The sequence below is a fragment of the Salmo salar genome, chromosome 04 (genome assembly GCF_965601325.2).
Source record: "Salmo salar chromosome 04, fSalSal1, whole genome shotgun sequence".
Lineage (NCBI taxonomy): Eukaryota > Metazoa > Chordata > Actinopteri > Salmoniformes > Salmonidae > Salmo > Salmo salar.
In genome coordinates this window covers 47,885,478-47,908,603 of record NC_138294.1, presented here as the reverse complement: position 1 = coordinate 47,908,603, position 23,126 = coordinate 47,885,478, and the positions used below count along the sequence as shown (strand labels likewise).

The 23,126-nt window shown below is 50.4% G+C and overlaps 1 protein-coding gene across 6 annotated transcripts in view; it reads right to left on the bottom strand.

The window, feature by feature from the left end:
- Positions 1 to 23,126, bottom strand: part of LOC106603118 (spectrin beta chain, non-erythrocytic 1) — a 97,059-nt gene that overhangs the window by 8,603 nt on the left and 65,330 nt on the right. For all 6 annotated transcript variants that reach the window (XM_014196369.3, XM_014196370.3, XM_014196373.3 and 3 more), the window contains 26 exons: positions 19,383 to 19,534; positions 18,974 to 19,147; positions 15,799 to 15,890; positions 15,288 to 15,368; positions 14,085 to 14,200; positions 12,141 to 12,253; positions 11,879 to 12,066; positions 11,592 to 11,709; positions 11,107 to 11,265; positions 10,411 to 10,713; positions 9,551 to 9,704; positions 8,948 to 9,342; positions 8,567 to 8,830; positions 8,106 to 8,317; positions 6,612 to 6,749; positions 6,051 to 6,270; positions 5,341 to 5,877; positions 4,959 to 5,252; positions 4,664 to 4,810; positions 4,288 to 4,551; positions 3,900 to 4,130; positions 3,721 to 3,810; positions 3,335 to 3,625; positions 3,071 to 3,201; positions 2,719 to 2,923; positions 2,094 to 2,468 (listed from right to left, as the gene is read on the bottom strand). In XM_014196369.3, the coding sequence (XP_014051844.3) occupies positions 2,094 to 2,468; positions 2,719 to 2,923; positions 3,071 to 3,201; positions 3,335 to 3,625; positions 3,721 to 3,810; positions 3,900 to 4,130; positions 4,288 to 4,551; positions 4,664 to 4,810; positions 4,959 to 5,252; positions 5,341 to 5,877; positions 6,051 to 6,270; positions 6,612 to 6,749; positions 8,106 to 8,317; positions 8,567 to 8,830; positions 8,948 to 9,342; positions 9,551 to 9,704; positions 10,411 to 10,713; positions 11,107 to 11,265; positions 11,592 to 11,709; positions 11,879 to 12,066; positions 12,141 to 12,253; positions 14,085 to 14,200; positions 15,288 to 15,368; positions 15,799 to 15,890; positions 18,974 to 19,147; positions 19,383 to 19,534 (5,444 nt within the window). The remainder of the gene's footprint in view (positions 1 to 2,093; positions 2,469 to 2,718; positions 2,924 to 3,070; positions 3,202 to 3,334; positions 3,626 to 3,720; positions 3,811 to 3,899; positions 4,131 to 4,287; positions 4,552 to 4,663; positions 4,811 to 4,958; positions 5,253 to 5,340; positions 5,878 to 6,050; positions 6,271 to 6,611; positions 6,750 to 8,105; positions 8,318 to 8,566; positions 8,831 to 8,947; positions 9,343 to 9,550; positions 9,705 to 10,410; positions 10,714 to 11,106; positions 11,266 to 11,591; positions 11,710 to 11,878; positions 12,067 to 12,140; positions 12,254 to 14,084; positions 14,201 to 15,287; positions 15,369 to 15,798; positions 15,891 to 18,973; positions 19,148 to 19,382; positions 19,535 to 23,126) is intronic.

The window sequence follows — 23,126 nt, the reverse complement described above, 5'->3', positions numbered from 1 at the left end:
CCCTGTACACTGGTGATATGACCGAATACAAACAGTGTAGCTATTCCCTCCGCAAGGCAATCAAACAAGCTAAGCCTCAGTACAGAGACAAAGTGGAGTCGCAATTCAACGGCTCAGACACGAGAGGTATGTGGCAGGGTCTACAGTCAATCACGGACTACAAAAGACAAACCAGCCCCGTCGCGGATCACGATGCCTTGCTCCCAGACAGATTGAACAACTTCTTTGCTCGCTTTGAGGACAATACAGTGCCACTGACACGGCCCGCTACCAAAACCTGCGGGCTCTCCTTCACTGCAGCCAACGTGAGTAAAACCCTCGCAAGGCTGCAGGCCCAGACGGCATCCCCAGCCGCGTCCTCAGAGCATGCGCAGACCAGCTATTCAATCAATCCTTATCCCAGTCTGCTGTCCCCATGTTTCAAGAGGGCCACCATTGTTCCTGATCACAAGAAAGCTAAGGTAACTGAGCTAAATGACTACCGCCCTGTAGCACTCACTTCTGTCATCATGAAGTGCTTTGAGAGACTAGTCAAGGACCATATCACCTCCACCCTACATGATACCCACTCCAATTTGCTTACCGACCCAATAGGTCCACAGACGACGCAATCGCCATCACACTGCCCTAACCCATCTGGACAAGAGGAATACCTATGTAAGAATGCTGTTCATCGACTACAGCTCAGCATTTAACACCATAGTACCCTCCAAACTCGTCATTAAGCTCGAGACCCTGGGTCTCGACCCCGGCCTGCGCAACTCGGTCCTGGACTTCCTGACAGGCCGCCACCAGGTGCTGAGGGTAGGAAACAACATCTCCACCCCGCTGATCCTCAACACTGGGGCCCCACAAGGGTGCGTTCTCAGCCCTCTCCTGTACTCCCTGTTCACTCATGACAGCGTGGCCATGCACACCTCCAACTCAATCATCAAGTTTGCAGACGACACTACAGTGGTAGGCTTGATTACCAACAACGACGAGACGGCCTACAGGGAGGAGATGAGGGCCCTCGGAGTGTGGTGTCAGGAAAATAACCTCATGCTCAACGTCAACAAAACACAGGAGATGATCGTGGACTTCAGGAAACAGCAGAGGGAGCACCCCCCTATCTACATTGATGGGACAGTAGTGGAGAAGGTGGAGAGTTTTAAGTTCCTCGGCGTACACATCACTGACAAACTGAAATAGTCCACCCACACAGACAGCGTGGTGAAGAAGGCGCAGCAGCGCCTCTTCAACCTCAGGAGGCTGAAGAAATTCAGCTTGTCAACTTTTACAGGTGCACAATCGAGAGCATCCTGTCGGGCTGTATCACCGCCTGGTACGGCAACAGCACCTCCCTCAACCGCAAGGCTCTCCAGAGGGTAGTGCAGTCGGCACAACACATCACCGGGGGCAAACTACTTGCCCTCCAGGACACCTACACCCCCCGATGTCACAGGAAGGCCAAGAAGATCATCAAAGACAACAACCACCCGAGCCACTGCCTGTTCACCCTGCTAACATCCAGAAGGCGAGGTCAGTACAGGTGCATCAAAGCTGGGACCGAGAGACTGAAAAACAGCTTCTATCTCAAGGCCATCAGACTGTTAAACAGCCATCACTGACATTGAGTGGCTGCTGCCAACATACTGACTCAACTCCAGCCACTTTAATAATGGGAAAATTGATGTAAATCAATTTATCGCTTGCCACTTTATATTATTTATATTAGATAATGTTTACATAACCTACATTATTCATGTCATATGTATATACTGTACTCTTACCATCTACTGCATCTTGCCTACGCCGTTCGGCCATCACTCATCTATATATTTGTATGTACATATTCGTATTCATTCCTTTACACTTGTGTGTATAAGGTAGTTGTTGTGGAATTGTTAGGTTATATTACTTGTTAGATATTACTGCATGGTCGGAACTAGAAGCACAAGCATTTCGCTACACTTGCATTAATACCTGCTAACCATGTGACAAATAAATTTGATTTGATATGGTGCCGAGTTCATCCAATTGAATTCAATATCTTTATTGTCCCGAAGGGAAATTCATTGTGCAGCCAGAAGTTTAAAAGAGCAGCAGCCTACCTGTCCGCTGAGGGCCTGGATGTCGTGCTCGTAGGCGGTGTGCTGTCGGTGGAGGTGCTGGACGGTGTTGAGGTCACGGCCCAGGTCAGAGGGCAGCGCCTCCTTCTTCTCCCGGACCCTCCCCAGCGCCTCGCGGGCGTCTTGGTGGAAGCGGTGCAGCTCGTAGGAGGCGGCCAGCATCTGGGTGCGCGTGTCGATCAGCTCCAGCAGGTCGGCCCACGCCTCGTTCAGACCGTCCTTCCACTCCGCCACGCTGGCGTTCTCAGGGTGACCCGACTCGATGAGGTCATCGGCCAGCCCGTTAACGCCGTCCACGCGCTCCTGGCCGATGGTGCTTGTGTCCCGAGCAAACTCCCGGAACTTGTCCCGCAGCATCTGAGAGGAGAAGAGGTTTAAATATGGACAACAATCCCAGGTTATCATCATAGGTAGCTGACAGAAGAAAAAATAAGTTGCCGGTGAGCAATTAGTGCCTGTGTGTTGTGTTACTAAGTGTGTGTGTGTGTGTGTGTGTGTGTGTGTGGGACTAAGTGTGTGTGTGTGTTGTGTTACTAAGTGTGTGTGTGTGTGTGTGTTGTGTTAGTACGTAATTGAACGTATGAGGAAGTGAAAGGAAGCCACTCACGGTGACATGTTCGTAGTCCTGTCCCAGCTCATGGGATCCAGCCACCACCTCCCTCTCAGCGATCCACTGCTCCAGGTCGTCCACCTCTCTCTTCAGCTGGGTCAGCCTCAGCCTCTCCTGCAGACGCCCACGACGCTCCTCAGCCAGGTCCTTCAGCCCCGCGTACAGCTTGTCCACCTGGGCTTGCCGTAGGTTGATACGCTCGCTAACAGCAGGGAATATATATATGTGTGTGAGTGAGTGAGTCAGGCCAGTTGTAATGACTGAGACATTGTGGCTGTAGTTAAATCCTATTGCGAAGTGGCATTAGTTTGATGTATTTAGCTTTTAACTGCCCTCCCCCACCCTTCACCTCTCTGGGTGTTCGCTGGTCATCATGGTGCGGCTGCTGTTGGCCAGCTGGTGGATGGGCTGGGCGTAGTCCTCCAGGGTCTGTTCTAATGTCTGGTGCTTCTTCACCATCACCAGAGCACTCTGCTCATCCTGGGTCACACACACACACACACGTTACAGAGATGGAGTTAGCGCCATTAAGCCAGGGACACAGCAGTAGAGAGCGCATGATAGACTCCATTAAGACAGACGGAGCTTAACTTCCGCCTGTCTCTCCTCTCACCTTGGCCTTCTCCTCTGACATCATGTGTAGCTCCTGCTCTCCCATCCAGGCCTCGGCCTCGGCAGCGTCGGTGTAGAACTGCTGGGCGCGGTTGGCCTCCACCAGCCGGGCGTGGCGCTCGTCTGTCTCAGCGATGAGCTGGGCCCAGGAGTCTCGGAGCTCCGCCAGACGGCCCTCCAGAGCAGACTGCCTCCCCCCGTCCATCTCCTCCTGCCCTGGGGACATCCCCCTGCGGTGGGTCTGGATGTCATCGATACGGGGCTGGTGGCCCTGGATCTCCTTCTGCAAAGTCTGGAAAACAGAACAATAAAAGGTGTTGCAGTGTTGCATTATTTTCCCTCCTACTGTCCAGACTCTTCCCTAAAATTCCTCTCTCATCTGTGTACCTGGTTCTTCTTGATGAGAAGCTGCACACTGGACAAGTCCTTCCCATGGTCTGTGGATGTGGCCAGGGGCATCCTCTCCTTCACCCATAGCTAATTGACCGACAGACAGGAGGAAGTAAATTAAAAAACCATGATGATTTTGTACATCTCTGTATTTAGAGTCAGGTGGTCCCACTCACAATCTCATCCTCCAGGTCTCTGTTGAACTGGTGGGCCTCCTTGGAAGCCAGCAGCTGTTGCCTCCTCTGGTTGAGGGGGTCCTGGAGCTGGGAGAAGCTGTCAGTGACACGTCTCTGCTGGCTGTCCACCTCCACCACGGCCCCACCAGCATCTTCCTGGGACAGCGCCAGCGCCTGGGACTGCAGCGACTGCACCTCCTTCTCACGCACCTCCATCTGGTGCTCCAGCATCTACACACACACACACACACACACACACACACACACACACACACACACACACACACACACGTTTGTTATTACTCTTTCATTTCGATACGGACACTTCTCCACGCAAATGGTCACAAAGGAGTATGGCAACTGGCTTCGACAGTGTAATGTCACCCACCTGGTGCTTCTTGAGCAGGATGTTGACGGAGGTCAGGTCCTTGCCGAAGTCGTCGCTCTGAAGCTGCCCTGACAGGTTCTTCAGCCACACGTCCAGAGCAGAGCAGCTCTGGGTGAAGAGCTCTGCCCTGTTGGCATCGAAGAGGCACTGAGCCTTGGTGCGTGTAGTGTTCTCTAGCTCTTCCCATTGGCTCTGCAGGCCCTCCAGAGTTTGCTGGACTACAGGCTGAAGCTCCGGCTTCTCTGTCACCAGGGCCTGGCCCTCCTAACAGGGGCATGGGGAAGGGGTTAGAAAAAGCATGAATACTGGCACCCACATCTTTTGGACTGCTTTTTCCACTTATTATTTTCATCGTATAATAGTTTTATGATCATACCTTATCGATCTTATCCAGCCAGTCTTTGTTGGAGGCCAGCTCAGCCATGAAGGCCTGGTGTTTCTGCCACTTGCTGTGGAGGTTCCTGGCCTCGTCGTACGACATGTCCTGAGCTGTCAGCATCTTCTCATTGATCCACAGAGTCAGCTGCAGAGAGAAAAATGATATTACTCAATGCATGTGCCTCAGGATAATTGCTTTGACTGTGGTTTTATTTTAAAAAATGTACTACAAGGCAAACAGTGTCAAAATGTATCACACCGCCATTATTATTGTAACAGTTGGCGATTCGTACCTCCTGTCCGTCCTGCAGGAAGTGCTGAAGTTCGCGGTTGTCCTTCAGTTTAGACAGGAGTTCATTTGCAGCTTCCCTATTCTTCTGATGTCTCTCCTGGATGGAGTCGGCCTTCTCCTGGATCTTGTCAGAGTTGGCGTTAAGGTCGTTGACCAGGCGGCGTCCGGCCTCCACCACGCCCGTGATCTTCTCCTCGCTGGCCTCCATGGTGGTCAGGAAGTCCTCGTGCTTCTTGATGGCCTCCTCTGCCCCCTGCAGGCTGGAGGGCATCTCAGTGTGGGACAGCACATACTCCTACAGAAGGAGAGAGAACTATTAGTAACATCATCGAGATAGACAATAGATGTCTTTGATTCTTCTCCACTGGTGTCCTGGTCCTCACCTGGCTGTTGAGGAAACCCTCAGCCTGCTTGACGTCCCTCAGGAAGCTCTGGAAGTCGAAGGCTTGGGCCAGAAGGCTGTGGCGGTTCTCCCACATCCGGCGCAGCTCGTGCCAGCCGGTGTCCAGCGACTGCAGCCTCTGGGCCAGGAACATGTACTGGGCGTCCGTTTGGCCCTGGGTCACCTCGTCACCCACCGCCCGCATCTTCTCATAGTCCTCCTTGTAGTTGTCCACCTCGTTCTTGATGCTCTCGTGCTGGGAGAGCAGGCCCTCAGCCTCTGGCAGCGAGGTGGGGATGTCCTCGGACGCCACGGCGGTCTGTGTGCGGGACAGCCAGGACTGAAAGTCATCCAGGTCCCGGAGGAAGCCCTGCAGCTTGCTGGCCTCGCCCAGAGACTCCTCACGCCGCTTCATGGTGGCGTTGAGCTCCTGCCACACTTCCTGGATCTCCCCCAGGTGGGCATGGATCTCCTCTGCCTGGTCCGGGTGCTCCTCAGCCAGCTTCTCTGCCTCCTTCTTCAGGTCGTCCAACTTACCCTGAAAAGATATGGAAAATAGACAAATAGTGTCACCAACATCATATGGCATAAAATGATAAAAGTACTGACGTGAACCAGTTAATGACTCAACTGATCACTATAAAACATTATCTGATGCTGTGGTTTAACTTTGTCCACCTCCATAACCTTTGACCCGTCTCCCTGCCGTACCTGAATGGCCTCCAGGTCTCTCTCCATGCCGGTGAGTTTACGCTGCAGGGCCATGACACCAGCCAGGTCATTGCCCAGGCTCTCGGTGGACTCGATCACCTTGGTCTTCTCTCTCATCCAGCTCTGGATCTCGTTACACTCCAGGTGGTAGTTCTGGATGTTGAGGGCCGATTCCAGGGCCTGTTTCCTCTGGTCCGCCAGACGCTGGAACTCCTTCCACCTGGGGACCAGAGCAAGGGGAAGTCTCAATGACCTGTTTCCACTGCTCACTTCATACAATGTATTGGCTATGCATCAGAGGGTATATGTGTTTTTCATGTGAGTGTATCAGACCTGGGTTCAAATACTATTTCAAATATCTTGAAGTATTCAGATATGTTTTATTTGAAAAGAAATACACAGAGTCAAAAACACTCCCATGCATTTAACCCAGGTATTTGAAAATACTCAAATACAATTTGGTCGACTATTTGGTTCTTACAAATAACCATTCAAATAAAAGTACTTGTTCTGGGCTGTGTATTTGCATGCCTGAGAGGCATCATGTTGAGTACTACTAACCTGTTGTTGAGCTGGTCTTGCGTCTGGTGGATCTGCTCTTTGCTGCGGTTGTCTGATCCCAGCAGCTGTTGGGCCACCTGGTTGACATCAGAGATACGAGTCCCCAGGTTGTTCATCTCAGGCTCCAGGGTCTCGAACCTGCAGCCACACACAGGGATGTACATTCAACACTCTATCTCATGTTCCCATTGCTTTGTCTCTACAATGGAGATTAGAAGGGAAATATTATCATAGGAAGAGCTTCTATCCCCCAAACGTTGTTCTGCCATTCCACCAAAAAAAGACCCGAATTCACATCTGTACTGTAAAAAGGAGAGATTCAGTTTGATATCCACTCCACTTAACGAAGCACAATGATCAGAGTACACAGATCAATACCAAATTAGCTTTTTTAGGATGGGGGCAGCATTCGGAATTCTGGATGAAAAGCGTGCCCAAAGTAAACTGCCTGCTACTCAGGCCCAGAAGCTAGGATATGCATATAATTGGTAGATTTGGATAGAAAAAAACTCTAAAGTTTCCAAAACTGTTAAAATAATGTCTGTGAGTATAACAGAACTGATATGGCAGGTGAAAACCTGAGGAAAATCCATCCAGGTAGTGCCATTATTTTGAAATGGGTGTTTTTCCATTGAAAGCCTATCCACCATATAAATGGTTATGACCCAGATTGAGTTCCCTATGGCTTCCACTAGTTGTGAACAGTCTTTAGATATTGTTTCAGGCTTTTATTCTGAAAAATGAGGGAGAATGACCACATTGAGTGAGTGGACCCTGGGATGTCCCCAGAGCTGGTTACTGCGCACGACCGAGAGCGCACCTTTCTTGTTTTTCCTTTTATATTGACGACGCTATTGTCCGGTTGAAATATTATCGATTATTTAGGCTAAAAACAACCTGAGGATTGATTATAAACATCGTTTGACATGTTTCTATGAACTTTACGGATACTATTTAGAATTTGGTCTGCTCGTTGTGACCACATTTGAGCCATTGAGATTACTGAACAAAACGCGCCAACAAAATGTAGGTTTTTGGATATAAAGAGGCACTTAATCGAACATTTATTGTGTAACTGGGAGTCTTGAGTGCAACCATACGAAGATCATCAAAGGTAAGTGATTAATTTTATTGCTATTTCTGACTTTTGTGACTAATCTATTTGGCTGCTAACTGTTTGTACTGTTTTGTGTGCTAAGCGCTGTCCTCAGATAATCGCATGGTTTGCTTTCGCCGTAAAGCCTTTTTGAAATCTGACATGGCGGCTGGATTAACAACAAGTTAAGCTTTATTTGATGTATTGCACTTGTGATTTCATGAAAGTTAAATATTTATAGTAATTTAATTTGAATTTGGCGCACTACAATTTCACCGGAAGTTGTCGAGGTGGGATGCTGATCCATATGAAGTCAAAAGGCTATTTAAATCACTGCCTAATGACCACCTCTTCCTTCCTATCCCATCGTTGGAACACTCCTCCCTTCCCCAGCTCACCTCTGCTGCACCACCTCCAGGTCTTCCAGTTTGGTGGGGATCTGCATGCCGTCCAGCCACTGTTCCTTCTCCCCCACCCACAGCTGGCAGGCGCCCGCCTCGCTGTACATGCGGTAGAGGGCCAGCGCCCCCTCCAGGGCCTGACGCCGCGACGCAGACAGGGCCTCCAGCTCGTGGTAACGCTGCTCTATGGCAGGCAGACGGCCCTCTACCTACACACAGCCAGATGGCAACAACCACTCAGTCAGAGGACGCTCCTCCGAGCAGAGTCAATAACAAGTCAAGGTGGGAGCGATAAATAAAATATGTCTCACTTAAAAGTGGAGACATTGAGAGTCTTTATGTAATATGTATGGACCAGTGTTTGTGTGTGTCAGAGAGAGAGAGCAATAGAGGGAGAAACAGCACGGTGCACTAGCCTAGTGAGCGTTGGTTGATATGCTGTTCCAGGGGTAACTGACCTGAGGGGAGTTAGCATGGACCGGGGGCAGGCTGAGGGCCTGCTCGTGCAGGGAGTCGATGAGGGTGCGGTGGCTCTGGATCTCCTCCTCCACCTCCCTCTGCTTGCGGGCCAAGGTCTGGGTGGAGAACTCGTCGTGGCCCACCTCCTGGCTGGACACCTGGCGCAGCGTCTCCAGGATCCAGGCCTCCATGTCGTTGGCATCCGTCTGGAACTGGTGCAGGGCCACCGCCTCCTTCAGCTGCTGCTCCCTCAGCTGGGACGTCTGGGGATGGAGGGGGAGAGAAGGAATCAGCATATAAACAAGAGGAACCACTTCTGAAATCGATCAATTCATTCTCTCTCTCCAGACCGGTCTACCTCCTTTCCTCTGCCTGCTCACCTTCTCCAGGTGTGCCCACTGAGCGCGGACGTCCCCGATCCTCTCAGTGCACTCTGGGGCTCCAATGTGTCCCTCCTCCACCAGGGTCTGTCCGGCGGCGATGCTGTTGCCCAGAGGGCCGTAGCGGGCTGCCATCTCGTCCCTGAAGGCCTCGTGCTTGCTGAGGAGGTGCAGGGCAGAGGCGAGGTCGCGGCCACAGTCTCCTCCTGACAGGATCTGCTCCTGCTCTCTGATCCAGGCCGCCTCCTCTCCCAGCTCCCACAGGAACTGCCAGAGGCGCCGTGAATCCTCGAGGCGCACCCTCCGCTCCTCAGCCAGCTGGCCCAGCTCCTCATAGGCCCGCCCTAGCAGAGACACCTTCTCTCCCACCAGCGCCGGCTCACACGGTTTGTAGACTGAGAGAGATAAGGGGAATTAGCTAAATGGTTATCGGTGAAGAGGCATCCAAATAAATCCAGAAATTCCTTCCTCCTCATAAGTTACGTGATGCATGAAAGCTGCACAGTGCATAGTCGTCGAACGCTATCTTTACCATAATCACACGTACGCAGTAACTGACTGTCATGTGTATATTAGTGAGGGTGCGCAGGTCTGTAGTCTCACCCTGTTGGTCCGAGGTGAAGCGCTGAGCGGCCCCCTGGACCCCGCGGACCCCCTCTGCCTGGGCTGAGATGTCTGCCTCCACCAGGTTGTGAGTCTGCAGCAGGTCCTCCACATCGTGCAGGTGCTTCCCACTGTCCTGGGACTGCAGACGACCCTGAGAGAGCACAGAGCAGGAAGAGGTTAGAAACACATTCAGTCACCATGTCTGGATTGCAAGTAGTTAATATGTGCCGCTAATGAGATGCTAATGGCAGGGAGCATTAGTAAAAGACATAGCTGCAGCAATCACTAAGAGACATAGATTAAGTCAAGCCGTCAATATCGTAAATGAGGGGCCAGCTTTTGTGCCGACTGATAAGTGAGACTTTATCTTTAGAAAACAGAGCGCTCATTTGGGTTTGATGAGGTGAGGCTCTCTGAATCCCAATACCATCTCTCTGAGGTGCAATGACTGCTAGTAGATAGCGCAATGACGAAGTCTATGGGTAACGCCAGTTAGAGGTAGTTTCGCGAGCCAATGCTAACTTCCTTCATACTGGACACGGAGACAAAAATGATATCCACTAGTTCGTCTGACTCTGGGGAAGTAGATAAAGGGCCTCATTGCCCAAATTCTCAAAGTATCCCTTTAAGGTAGGCAGGGGAAAGAGAATCAGCTGAGACCAAGAGCTAAGAATACACTGTCAGACTCTCCTAGTCAGGACCACCTCAATCAACCTCTGTAACCCATCACACCCAGGAGAAGCCGCCATTTTGAAAGGAGTAATTTGAGTTTGGACTGGCATGCAGCGTTGATAGTGTGAGATGAACAGCATGACCAAGTGTGCATTTTGTACACTGGGAGAATAATGTTCCAGTACCTTCATCTCTCCCATCCAGTCCATGATGGATCTCATCTCCTGCAGCAGTCTCTGCAGGTCTCGGTGTGCGTTGAGTCTCTCCCTGCGAGCGGCTAACAGCTCCTTCAGGTACTCCCACAGCCGCAGCACGTTGTCCCTCCTCGCCAGCACACGGCGCACGTCGTGGTAGTTCTCCGCCTCCAGCTCCCTGGCCACCGCCTCCACGGCCGCCACGCGCTCCCCGTATGCCCCGATGTCCGTCTCGATGGCCTCGTGTTTACGAGTCGCCGCGTCCACCGCTCCCAGGTCCACGCCAAAGTTGTCCTGTGGGACAAGAGGACAGTTTGAGGTTAGAAGAGGTCAGCGTGTGCACTGGTCATGAAATGATCTGTGATCAAAATGGTCAGCGTTTTCAAATGCATACAACGGTAGCCTGTTTAATAACCTCATGACAGTAGCAATTATGACAGTGATAAAGCTACTGAACAAGCGTAGATAATCCCTCCCCCCTGCCTCACTGAGATAATTAGAGTGGCTTGTCTGCAGGACAGCAGGACGCTAAGCCCGTCCACGCCATCAAAATAAAGTCATCACAACCATCACCTACGACTACTGTGATCTCTGGGCTGTGGACAACAGAGACAGACAATATAACCGCCATCCTTCCTCGCCTGCCTTGCCAGTTCAAGGTCAGGGGTGTGTGTGTGTGTGTGTCACCTGAGAGACGAGCCGCTGGTTCTCGCTCAGCCAGGTCTCCCTCATGGCGGCCTTGCGGTCGAAACGAGCGGCAAGCATCTCCAGCTTCTCCTGGCGAATCAGCTCGTTCCTCAGCGCCAGCTCCCGCTCGTGCTCCGCCTTCTCCAGGCGCTCCCACGCCTGCAGAGCCAATCAGAACACAGCAAGTCGGAGGTGTCTCTTAAACCAGGGGTGTTATTCATGATCCTAGACGGCTGTAGGGTCAACTGGTGTTTATCAAAGCTCTACTCTCGTCATGCATTTAAACAGGAAGTAACTGCACCTTCATACAAGGCATCAGTGTCACCAGAGGGTGTATTCATTAGGAAGCAAACAGAACCCCAAACGGAAGCAAATGGAACAAACATGGAGGGGCCTAAGAATTTGTTCTGTAGAAACTTCTTGCCATTGGACTAAAGGTAACACCTCAGGTGCCCTGTGGGTGGACAATAGAGTGACAGTGATACCTTGTTTATGTCAGAGATGAGCTTGCCCTCTCTGGGTATGTACACCTTCTGGTTGTTGGCTCTCATCTTGCTCTGGATGGTGAACAGCAGCACCTCCAGGTTGCCTTTCTCTGTGAACCTGAGGAACAGCAACACAGCCAGGTCAGACACCTAACCAACCATTGAATACATGCAGTTATGATTCCAACCTGCTGGAAAATGTATATCTGTTAACTTGAGATTTATGTTCAATTCTAGAACATCATCCCAGTTCTTAAATTCCCCCCAGCGGTGTATCCCCGTCTTACTTAGGGGGTTTCTCCACGGTGCGGTAGGTGTTGAAGGCTTGCAGCTGGTTCTGCACGGCGCTCAGGGAGTTGGCCAGCTGCCGGTCGTTCAGGGTCAGAATGGTCTGCTCGATCCACTGCAGCAGCTCTGACGCCAGGCTCTCATAGTTCCCAACCAGCTGGTCAGCCTCAATGGCATAGTCCAGCACCTGGGAGGGAGAGAAGAGGTAAGATGGGCCCCAAGAACAGTAACAGGCCCACACACACAGCCGTTGTACCCCACCTTGCCAACCCTCTTGCCCTCCACAGCCAGGGCCTTCATCTTGGAGAAGTAGTGGTAGTAGGTGGCCACGTAGGTGATGATGGACTTCTCATCCGGCTGGTCAACGTTGACATCTGGAAAGAGAGACAGCCAATACTTCAGCACTGAAGTTCATTTACACTTGATCCTTTCACTGTGCTCCACATTTCATTTCCACACACTTCTGCATACACATACACAGACAGACACATACACAGAGCCACGCCCCCCCACACACCCCCCCCCCCACACACACACACACAGACAGACCCGCCCCCACACACACACAGACAGACCCGCCCCCACACAGACACAGACACGACCCCACACACACACACACACACACGACCCCACACACACACACACCCGCCCCCCCACACACACACACACCCCCAACCACACACACACACCCGCCCCCCCACACACATAGACCCCCCCCACACACATAGACCCCCCCACACAGACAGACCCCGCCCCCCCCACACAGACAGACCCCGCCCCCCCCACACAGACAGACAGACCCCGCCCCCCCAACACAGACAGACCCGCCCACACACAGACAGACAGACAGACCCGCCCACACACAGACAGACAGACAGACCCCCGCCCACACACACACACAGACAGACCCGCCCACACACACAGACAGACCCGCCCACACACACAGACAGACCCGCCCACACACACAGACAGACCCGCCCACACACAGACAGACAGACAGACCCGCCCACACACAGACAGACAGACAGACCCCCGCCCACACACACACAGACAGACAGACCCGCCCACACACACACAGACAGACAGACCCGCCCACACACACACAGACAGACAGACCCGCCCACACACACACACAGACAGACCCGCCCACACACACACACAGACAGACCCGCCCACACACACAGACAGACCCGCCCACACACACACACAGACCCGCCCACACACACAGACAGACCCGCCCACACACACAGACAGACCCGCCCACCACACAGACAGACAGACCCGCCCACACACACAGACAGACAGACCCGCCCACACACACAGACAGACAGACCCGCCCACACACACAGACAGACAGACCCGCCCACACACACAGACAGACAGACCCGCCCACACACAGACAGACAGACCCGCCCACACACAGACAGACAGACCCGCCCACACACAGACAGACAGACCCGCCCGCCACACACAGACAGACAGACCCGCCCGCCCACACACAGACAGACAGACCCGCCCGCCCACACACAGACAGACAGACCCGCCCGCCCACACACAGACAGACAGACCCGCCCGCCCACACACAGACAGACCCGCCCACCACAGACAGACAGACCCGCCCACACACAGACAGACAGACCCGCCCACACACAGACAGACAGACCCGCCCACACACAGACAGACAGACCCGCCCACACACAGACAGACAGACCCGCCCACACACAGACAGACAGACCCGCCCACACACAGACAGACAGACCCGCCCACACACAGACAGACAGACCCGCCCACACACAGACAGACAGACCCGCCCACACACAGACAGACAGACCCGCCCACACACAGACAGACCCGCCCACACACACACTCCCATCTCAACCCAGTCAATTAAAAACTTAAACACACGTTGCTCTTCTCTAAATCTGCCCTGATTGATGGCCCTGGAGCATTGCCGACCCCTCACCATGTATGGACTTCCTCTGTGATGTCAGAGGGCATCATTAAGCCCTGTCCCGTGCCCAGCCAGACCATACGGTGCCTATTCTCACTTAAGCTTTAATTCATTCCAGTAATCCTCCCTCCCCACGTCCAGCTATCCCGGTACAGGACAGGAGCACGGTCTTGGTGGCCATTAGCCATTGGGGGAAGGCAGAGGACACACACAACCCAACCCATGTCCTGTCTCAGAGCTCTGACCAGACTCACCTTCTGGGTCCAGGAGTTTGGTGAGGCCCAGCTTATTCTCTGCGGTGTTGAAGGCATTCTGGAGGTTGTAGTGGGCGTTGGATCGCTTCAGGCTGTCAAACTCAATCACGTCCGGTCTGGAAGGGAACACAGGTGTCGCTTTTAATGAAAGGAATCGCATATATACTGAACAAAAATATAAAACCCAACAAGTGTTGGTCCCATGTCATTTTAGACAATTTGGCAGTACGTCGACCCGGCCTCACTATCACAGACCACGTGTAACCGCGCCAGCCCAGGACCACCGCATCTGGCTTCTTCACCTGGCAGGATCGCTTGGGGGGGGGGGGGGGGGGGTGCGCTGAGGAGTATTTCTGTCTGTAATAAAGCTGGACCTGGCTCTGCAGTGGGTGGGCCTGGCTGCTAAGTCAGTGGGCCTATGCCCTCCAACGCCCACGCATGGCTGCGCCTCTGCCCAGTCATATGAAATCCATAGATTAAGGCCTAATGAATGTATTTCAATTGACTGATAGATAGCATCTTCATCAACATGTCACCATGATTCTGTGAGTTCTACGGTAACTGTGGACCATGTCAACGTCGACATTAGAACTGCTCTGAAGAAACAATCCTCCCTTCCACTCCCTCAGCTCCACTTTGAATAGGATCAGATAAGAAAAAAAGGGCAGTGACAGAATTAACATGATTGCCTTGTAGCACATTCAGAGCATATTTCAAATCTGCTCGTACTTTGAGCCTCAGGTGAGAAATAAAGAGTCAACGATGAGAATAATACATTGTCTTCCATTTGTTATAGAGTTGTAGTCATGATAAGGCCCGACGCTCTCGAGGCCCGTCTCCCACTGTAACGCAGTAGGAGCCACCAGCAGTGGGCAGCGTTGAGTCACCAGGCATTGCCTTACATGCTAAACCAGTGGGTTTTATTTCTGTTATCTAGGTCAACTTATTCCAATTTATTTGTATCCACTTATCCAAAGTGTAGAGGGTTTGAAAAGAGGGTCAAACCCAAATAGAGAACGGGGATAGTCACCTAACAGGTAGCCTATTTCTGAAACGCACTGCAAGTACAACAGGCTACGGTATTGGACTGATTATGTCACAACACACAGGAAGCGCGTCAGGTGATGGACAATGTCAGCGCCTACTGTTGAAATGAGTGACTGAAGCATTTCATACAGTGTGACAGAGGGGAAGGGCGTTGACCTGTGTTTGTGCACGATTGCGTTGAACGCCAGGCCGTCTCTCCAGCTGGTGGTGAAGTTGTGAACGTTGACGTTGGGGTACCTGCAGGGACAAGGTCACAGCTCATTCATCAACGACACAGTACCTAGGTTATTTTGATGTTGACAAACCCGAGATCTTGGGACGATAAGGTTCCATATGCAAAAATATGATTCTGAGATAATTGGCTTTAAATCTCTGAACCGTAATTGGTTTGAATGGTGACAAATGTTTCTTGTATTCTTTTGAACTGAACATGAATTGTGGTAGTTCGAGTACTATATAAAGTGGACAACACTGAACAAAACAAGGCTATGTCAATATCTACATTTTGAACATTATAGTCCCAAGCTCTCGAAACCCAACGTTCTTCAAATCTCTAATCATTTCACATTTAATTTCTATCATACTGAACATTGCTTGCACATCCTTGAACATTGAACATGTCTCGCTCCCCCCTCTCACTCTCCCCAGTTTCTCTCCCCCTTCTCACCCAGCGGTCTTCATCTGGCACCAGAGAAGCAGGGCCTCTTTGGCAGACTTCTTCTCCTTGTTATCCTCAGTCTCCACACTGATGTCCTGGATCTGTTAGCAGAGCAGAGTACCCTCAGACACACTGCCTACTTAACACTTCAGCCAGCTCTCTCTCTCTCTCTGGGTAATTAAGACTTCACTGAAATCAGTCTTACATGCAGCTTTGTATTTGGATTGTGATTTATCATCAAACCTATCAGTCAAACAATAGAGCAGAGATTAGGGCCGATTCATTTGATGTTTTTTTTGTAATTATGTCATTAAAAAAAAGGAGAAGAAAAATGTTTTACGCTGAAATATCATTCGAATATTTACATCATCTGAAACCACAGTCGTCCCAGAATACCACAGAATGGTGGTTTAGTTACGTTTCTTAGGGTCCCCATTAACTCCACATAAACTGTACAAATACATGACAAAGTACGGAACAGTAAGACAAAACATACGATTCCGTTAAATTAAACAGAGTAATAAAGGAAAGACACTAAGAGACAACAAAAATACGATTTACACATTATTCATATACAGTTGAAGTCGGAAGTTTACATACACCTCAGCCAAATACATTTAAACTCAGTTTTACACAATTCCTGATATTTAATCCTAGTAACAATTCTCTGTCTTTGGTCAGTTAGGATCACCACTATATTTTAAGAATGTGAAATGTCAGAAAAATAGTAGAGAGAATAATTTATTTCAGCTTTTATTTCTTTCATCACATTCCCAGTGGGTCAGAAGTTTGCATACACTCAATTAGTATTTGGTAGCATTGCCTTTAAATTGTTTAACTTGGGTCAAACGTTTCGGGTAGCCTTCCACAAGCTTCCCACAATAAATTGGGTGAATTTTGGCCCATTCCTCCTGACAGAGCTGGGGTAACTGAGTCAGGTTTGTAGGCCTCCTTGCACGCACATGCTTTTTCAGTTCTGCCCACAAACTTTCCATGGGATTGAGGTCAGGGCTTTGTGATGGCCACTCCAATACCTTGACTTTGTTGACCTTAAGCAATTTTCCCACAACTTTGGAAGTATGCTTGGGGTCATTGTCCATTTGGAAGACCCATTTGCAACCAAGCTTTAACTTCCTGACTGATGTCTTGAGATGTTGCTTCAATATTTCCAGATAATTTTCCTGCCTCATGATGCCGTCTATTTTGTGAAGTGCACCACTCCCTCCTGCAGCAAAGCATCCCCACAACATGATGCTGCCCCCCCCGTGCTTCACGGTTGGGATGGTGTTCTTTGTCTTGCAAGCCTCCCCCTTTTTCCTCCAAACATAACGATGGTCATTATGGCCAAACAGTTTTATTTTTGTTTCATCAGACCAGAGGACATTTCTCAAAAAAGTACAGTCTTTGTCCCCATGTGCAGTTGCAAACCGTAGTCTGGCTTTTTTTATGGCAGTTTTGGAGCACTGGATTCTTCCTTGATGAGCGGACTTTCAGGTTATGTTGATATAGGACTTGTTTACTGTGGCTATAGATACTTTTGTACCTGTTTCCTCCAGCATCTTCACAAGGCCCTTTGCTGTTGTTCTGGGATTGATTTGCACTTTTCGCACACAAAGTACGTTCATCTCTAGGAGACAGAACACGTCTCCTTCCTGAGCGGTATGACGGCTGTGTGGTCCCATGGTGTTTATACTTGCGTACTATTGTTTGTACAGATGAACATGGTACTTTCAGGTGTTTGGAAATTGCTCCCAAGGATGAACCAGATTTGTGGAGGTCTACAATATTTTTTCTGAGGTCTTGTCTGATTTCTTTTGATTTTCCCATGATGTCAAGCAAAGAGGCACTGAGTTTGAAGATTGACTCAAATTATGTCAATTAGCCTATTGGAGGTGTACCTGTATTGCAAGGCCTATCAGAAGCTTCTAAAGCCATGACATAATTTTCTGGAATTTTCCAAGCTGTCAACTTAGTGTATGTAAACTTCTGACCCACTGGAATTGTGATAGTGAATTATAAGTGAAATAATCTGTCTGTAAACAATTATTGGAAAAATTACTTTTGTCATGCACAAAGTAGATGTCCTAACCGACTTGCCAAAACTATAGTTTGTTAACAAGACAGTGGTTTAAAAATGAGTTTTAATGACTCCAACTGTATACATATTCATATTTTCAGTACAGTTAAATTAGATCTTTAGATAGAGGAGAGACACTGTGTTCAGCAGTTTTTTTTAAGTTAAACTTGCTTTTTGCCTGAGTGACCCTTGGTGGCAGAGCATTCTATAACAGGTGGGGTTGAGGAATAGGACAGGACTGGGCAGGGTGAACCAGGTGGGGGTGAGGAATAGGACAGGACTGGGCAGGGTGGGGTGAACCAGGTGGGGTTGAGGAATAGGACAGGACTGGGCAGGGTGGGGTGACCCAGGTGGGGGTGAAGAATAGGACAGGACTGGGCAGGGTGGGGTGACCCAGGTGGGGGTGAAGAATAGGACAGGACTGGGCAGGGTGAACCAGGTGGGGTTGAAGAATAGGACAGGACTGGGCAGGGTGGGGTGACCCATGTGGGGGTGAAGAATAGGACAGGACTGGGCAGGGTGACCCAGGTGGGGGTGAGGAATAGGACAGGACTGGGCAGGGTGACCCAGGTGGGGGTGAGGAATAGGACAGGACTGGGCAGGGTGACCCAGGTGGGGGTGAGGAATAGGACAGGACTGGCAGGGTGACCCAGGTGGGGGTGAGGAATAGGACAGGACTGGGCAGGGTGACCCAGATGGGGGTGAGGAATAGGACAGGACTGGGCAGGGTGACCCAGGTGGGGTTGAGGAACATGATAGGACTAGGAAGAGTGGTGTAGGTGAGGAACATGATAGGTCTAGGAAGAGTGGTGTAGGTGAGGAACATGATAGGACTAGGAAGAGTGGTGTAGGTGAGGAACATGATAGGACTAGGAAGAGTGGTGTAGGTGAGGAACATGATAAGACTAGGAAGAGTGGTGTAGGTGAGGAACATGATAGGACTAGGAAGAGTGGTGTAGGTGAGGAACATGATAGGACTAGGAAGAGTGGTGTAGGTGAGGAACAGGGCAGTACTGGCTGGGGGGTAATATTCACATGCACCCTCTACTCTCTAGAAAGGCATATAGAAAGGCATTGTATAGAACATTACGAGGATTCACATGGTACCTGGAAGCGGAGGATGATGGTCCAGATGAGACCTAGGGTGAGGCGGTGGTTCCCATCCACAATGTCGTGAGAGCCCATGTTCTCCAGGTGGACCTTCTGCTCCTTGAGGAACTGCAGGGCCTTGTCCACATTCTCCAGGCAGTGGATACGCATACGCCCCTTGGTGGGCTTCGGCTGGAGAGAGACGGGAGAGAGTCAGATTGTGTGAGAGAGTGCTGGAAAGAGAAAGATAATTGAGAGGGAGAGGAAGGGCGTACAGGAATGGAGACAGATTTCATGTTAAGCAGGGTGGAGGGCTCAAAGGAGGAAAAGAATGAAGGAATGAGAGAGGGGTTTGTTCAGGACCAACAAGGTGAGTGATGGGTCAGGGTCGGGAGTCAGCAAGACAGAGGGAGTGTGAGTTACTGACCAGCTGTTCTCCTGACAGCACCTCCAGCAGGCGGATGAGCATGCGTCCATCTCTCAGGTCCGTGTACAGGTCCCCGATGCGGCACGTCACACGGCCCAGGTGAGAGTTCACCCACTTAGTGAAGGTTTTCTTCTGCACCGCTTCGCGCTCATCTGGAGAGGAGAGCAGAGGGGAAAGGTGGGTTACAGCGAGGGTAAACCAATCGTAAGCCAGCTCATAGTGACTGGGAAGCAAGTGGGAAGTCATTCATTGCTTTGTAATAACCTACGTCTAATACTGTCAGGAAAACACATAGAGGATGCAATTTATCGCAAGACAAACACTGACGTAGTCGTATAAGGCCATTGAAAAGCCTGAATCATCCCTCGGACTGAGACTGATGACAGGGTCAGTAACTCATGGGGACCTGAGCTCCGGTATGCAGCACTTCATTTCACAGATGAGCTATGCCATTAGGTCATTGGGATCGTTGAGTTGACAAACAGCTTTAGCAGAAGGTTCTTTAGGCTCCTAAAGTGACCGGGCTGCTGACGCGGCCTCCGCCAGTCGCCTGGGAGAACCTGGATGGGAGACCGGCCTTCAATAGCCACGCTAACGGCTCACAGTGATGCTAAAAACAAACACGCGCCCTGGGTGAAGGAGGGTCAAGGAAGACGGGATGAAATGCGTTGGGTTTAAAAAAGGAGAACGCGTCACCATAACGTTCCGGGGAAGATAAAGGTGACACCATGAAGCAGTGGCAGAGATATGGAACAGAGGCGTAAGACTGAACCTGCCTCCAAAACAATGTGACCTCAATTCTAGGTCACATGGTCTGTGTGAGCTAGATCTAGTCTAGGGCAGAAAATATCATTACAGTCTAGTAGCCATGGGACCCCACACATGTAATAAACAAGGCAACGCCCCCCCCCCCCCCCCGGGTCAACAGATATTGCGTGTGACTAACAAATTTGAGTTAATTACTATAGCTCCCGCCTTGGGCCGATCATTGCAAATAAATGCAGGGTCTCTATGGAAAGATGCATAATTCACCCAAGTTTCATCAAAATTGGGCCAGCTGTGTCTGAGATATCGCTGGTGACTTATGTAAGAAATGAACAGACGGAGACAGATCCACAATCCCTTTTCCGATTTCATCATGGGACACAATTAACTGTCCCAAAAAATTCACTAGAAAATGTAGATAAAATCAGATGAGCTATCCTGCGGCTGCGAGGTACATTTTTTTTTTTTTTTTTTAAATCAGATGATTTCTGAAGCGGTGTGAAATTGACTGTAGTAATTAAGGTAAAGATTAAAGCCTCTTCAAATCCTAACAGGAAAAAAAGTAATGGCTTCACAAGCTTAAAATTCGCCATGTATAAAAACCAAAGCCACGCTGCTGCGTTTCCTGTTGTTACGGAAAGCGTCCCACCATCAACCAAGACCCAGTGAAATGGATCTCCATGTGAGAGAGAATTTGTGTGAGATACAGAAGGGAAGGCTCCTGGTGAGATGTCCCCCGTGTGATATACGCTACACTCCCCATGTAAATGGACTATGTTCCTTGTGACCTAGGATCAGGTTGTCTGGCAGAAAATCTCTCCTCAAGGCAAAGTTACGTCACATTGTGACTAGGGGCTAAATGACTAGGAAGCCAGTTCTCCATCTGGCCAGGACGCTACCCTGCTGTCTCACGCCTGACCCACCCCTGGAGCAGCAGGTCCATTAGGCTGAGCCGTGCCCCACCTGGGTCTAGGCTAACAGCTCCCTACACTGGGGCGAGGGACAGAGATAGGCAGCACGTCGCCTGGCCAGTGGCCTGCTGGTGCCCTGCCCGATGACAGGCACAGCGACCGGGCCAGGGAGCAGCTGGCTGCATGGCAGAGCGATGGTAATCCTGAGCTGATTTATGGCAGTACTTGAAGGATTAGGTGGCCACTTTACAAGGTTTAAGGAAGCCCCCCCCCCCCCCCCATCCCTGCTGAGGATCCTTTCAATCAAACGCTAATGGGTTTTTTCAGGAGAGGAGGGTGGCGGCGGGAGGGAGGGACATTGACAGGCAGGCAGAGAGGGCCAGCAGCAGGTCACTCCGAGATGACAGCCTGCAGACTTGCCAGCTCCCTTTGGGTGACACTAGGATGGAGTGAGGCATGGATGTACCCTTTTAGGGAAGGAGACGAGTTTTCAACTTGAAACGCTCTACATGTATTCATCAAATACCATCTCAGAGAGTCTGGCTGTGGCAGCTGTTTCATTTATGTAGGGTATAAGAGGAGGTTGGCATAATGAGTTAGGCCTGGCTAACTCCATAAACATGACTCTACACTCTTACAAACTTCAAAAAGACCACATGTCAAATATTACAAACGTATCTTTTAAACCATGTCATAGTAGATACATAATTAATATGCCCAAAGGCTCTACTGTAGAGTAAGCTCCTCGCCAGTCTAAGCAGCAGTCTATTGTTGGATGAAATTGTTGGGTTCTACAGTAAGCAGGATTACTTCTGATGAGACGGACTGAGGTTTGCTCTCATCAGACCAGATACAGGAAAGCCCAAGCGATAATGGCAGACCATTAAATCTAACGGAACCCCTATTTAAACGAGCACGTCCCATGACGACATGCTCAACGTCTTATCTGAGGGGGAGAGCTTAGTAAGAAACCAGTTCAGCGAGTTGCCGCCCTGAAGCCACGCATGACAAAACGCAACTAAAACGTTGACTGTCCCAGGTCAACTTGAGCCCAGGACACCAAATAAAAAAATGGACCCATTCTGGAATATATCTCTCTATTTTTCTTTCACTACAAAGTAATAACCAAAAATCCCCAGCGTGACCACACTGCCCTTCTGGTTGTTGATGAGGAAATCTGCTCCAGCTCACCCCAAATAAATTCCCCTAAACCCCTCTGAGCTTGACCTGTGACCCCTGTGAAGCAGCTCTGACCTCCCCTGTACCCCTCTACTACACCTGACAAGGACTGAAATGTTACTTCTCCCTCTAGAAACACGGCTAGGGGGTACAGGGGACGCGCTGCAGTATGTCACTGTTTGACGGGCTGGGATTATAATGAGATGTTTGACGTCCATAAATTGTTAAACATGAGATAAAGAGCGCAATTAACAAATAAATGGAATTCCATGGCTGTGAATCTGGCTGCTCATGCAACAGAACACTTGCTCAAGTATTCTGGGACTTGGGAAGAGATCTTCGGGAGGCTCGTGTGTGTGTGTGCTCGCGCGCATGCTTGCGTGTGAGTGTGTGTGTGACCAGAACCAGTGGTTGTTATCTAGCACAAAAAGGAGAGGATAACCTCCCCCTCCTGGACTGAGTCTGTGCCTGGATCCTGGCAAACTTGACAGCTTCAGGGTCCCGGGCCAAGCCTGGCTGGAGTGGAGCAGACAGACAGTGGCCTTCACTTCACCTCAGTACATGATGATCGGCTGTTCCAAGTGCCATTCCTATAAATCCCCATGATGCGTGTTGATAGAACAAACAATCCACAGCTCAGAAGGTGAAAACTTGAAATGGTGGAAATGAATGTACTCTGCAGAGAGATCTAAACAAGGTCACTGTGAAATACAACTATCAGGTGGGGGCCGAAAACACTCGGAGTCGGAACACAGAGCGAGAGAAGGGCCACGTGTGCAATGCAGTGCCAGCGGTGACCTGTTTCATCAGGATAGGGCTGCTTTGCAATGCAAAATGGTGTGTAGCTGTCAACAGCTAGAAACTGGGCACAGTACTATACACACACTCA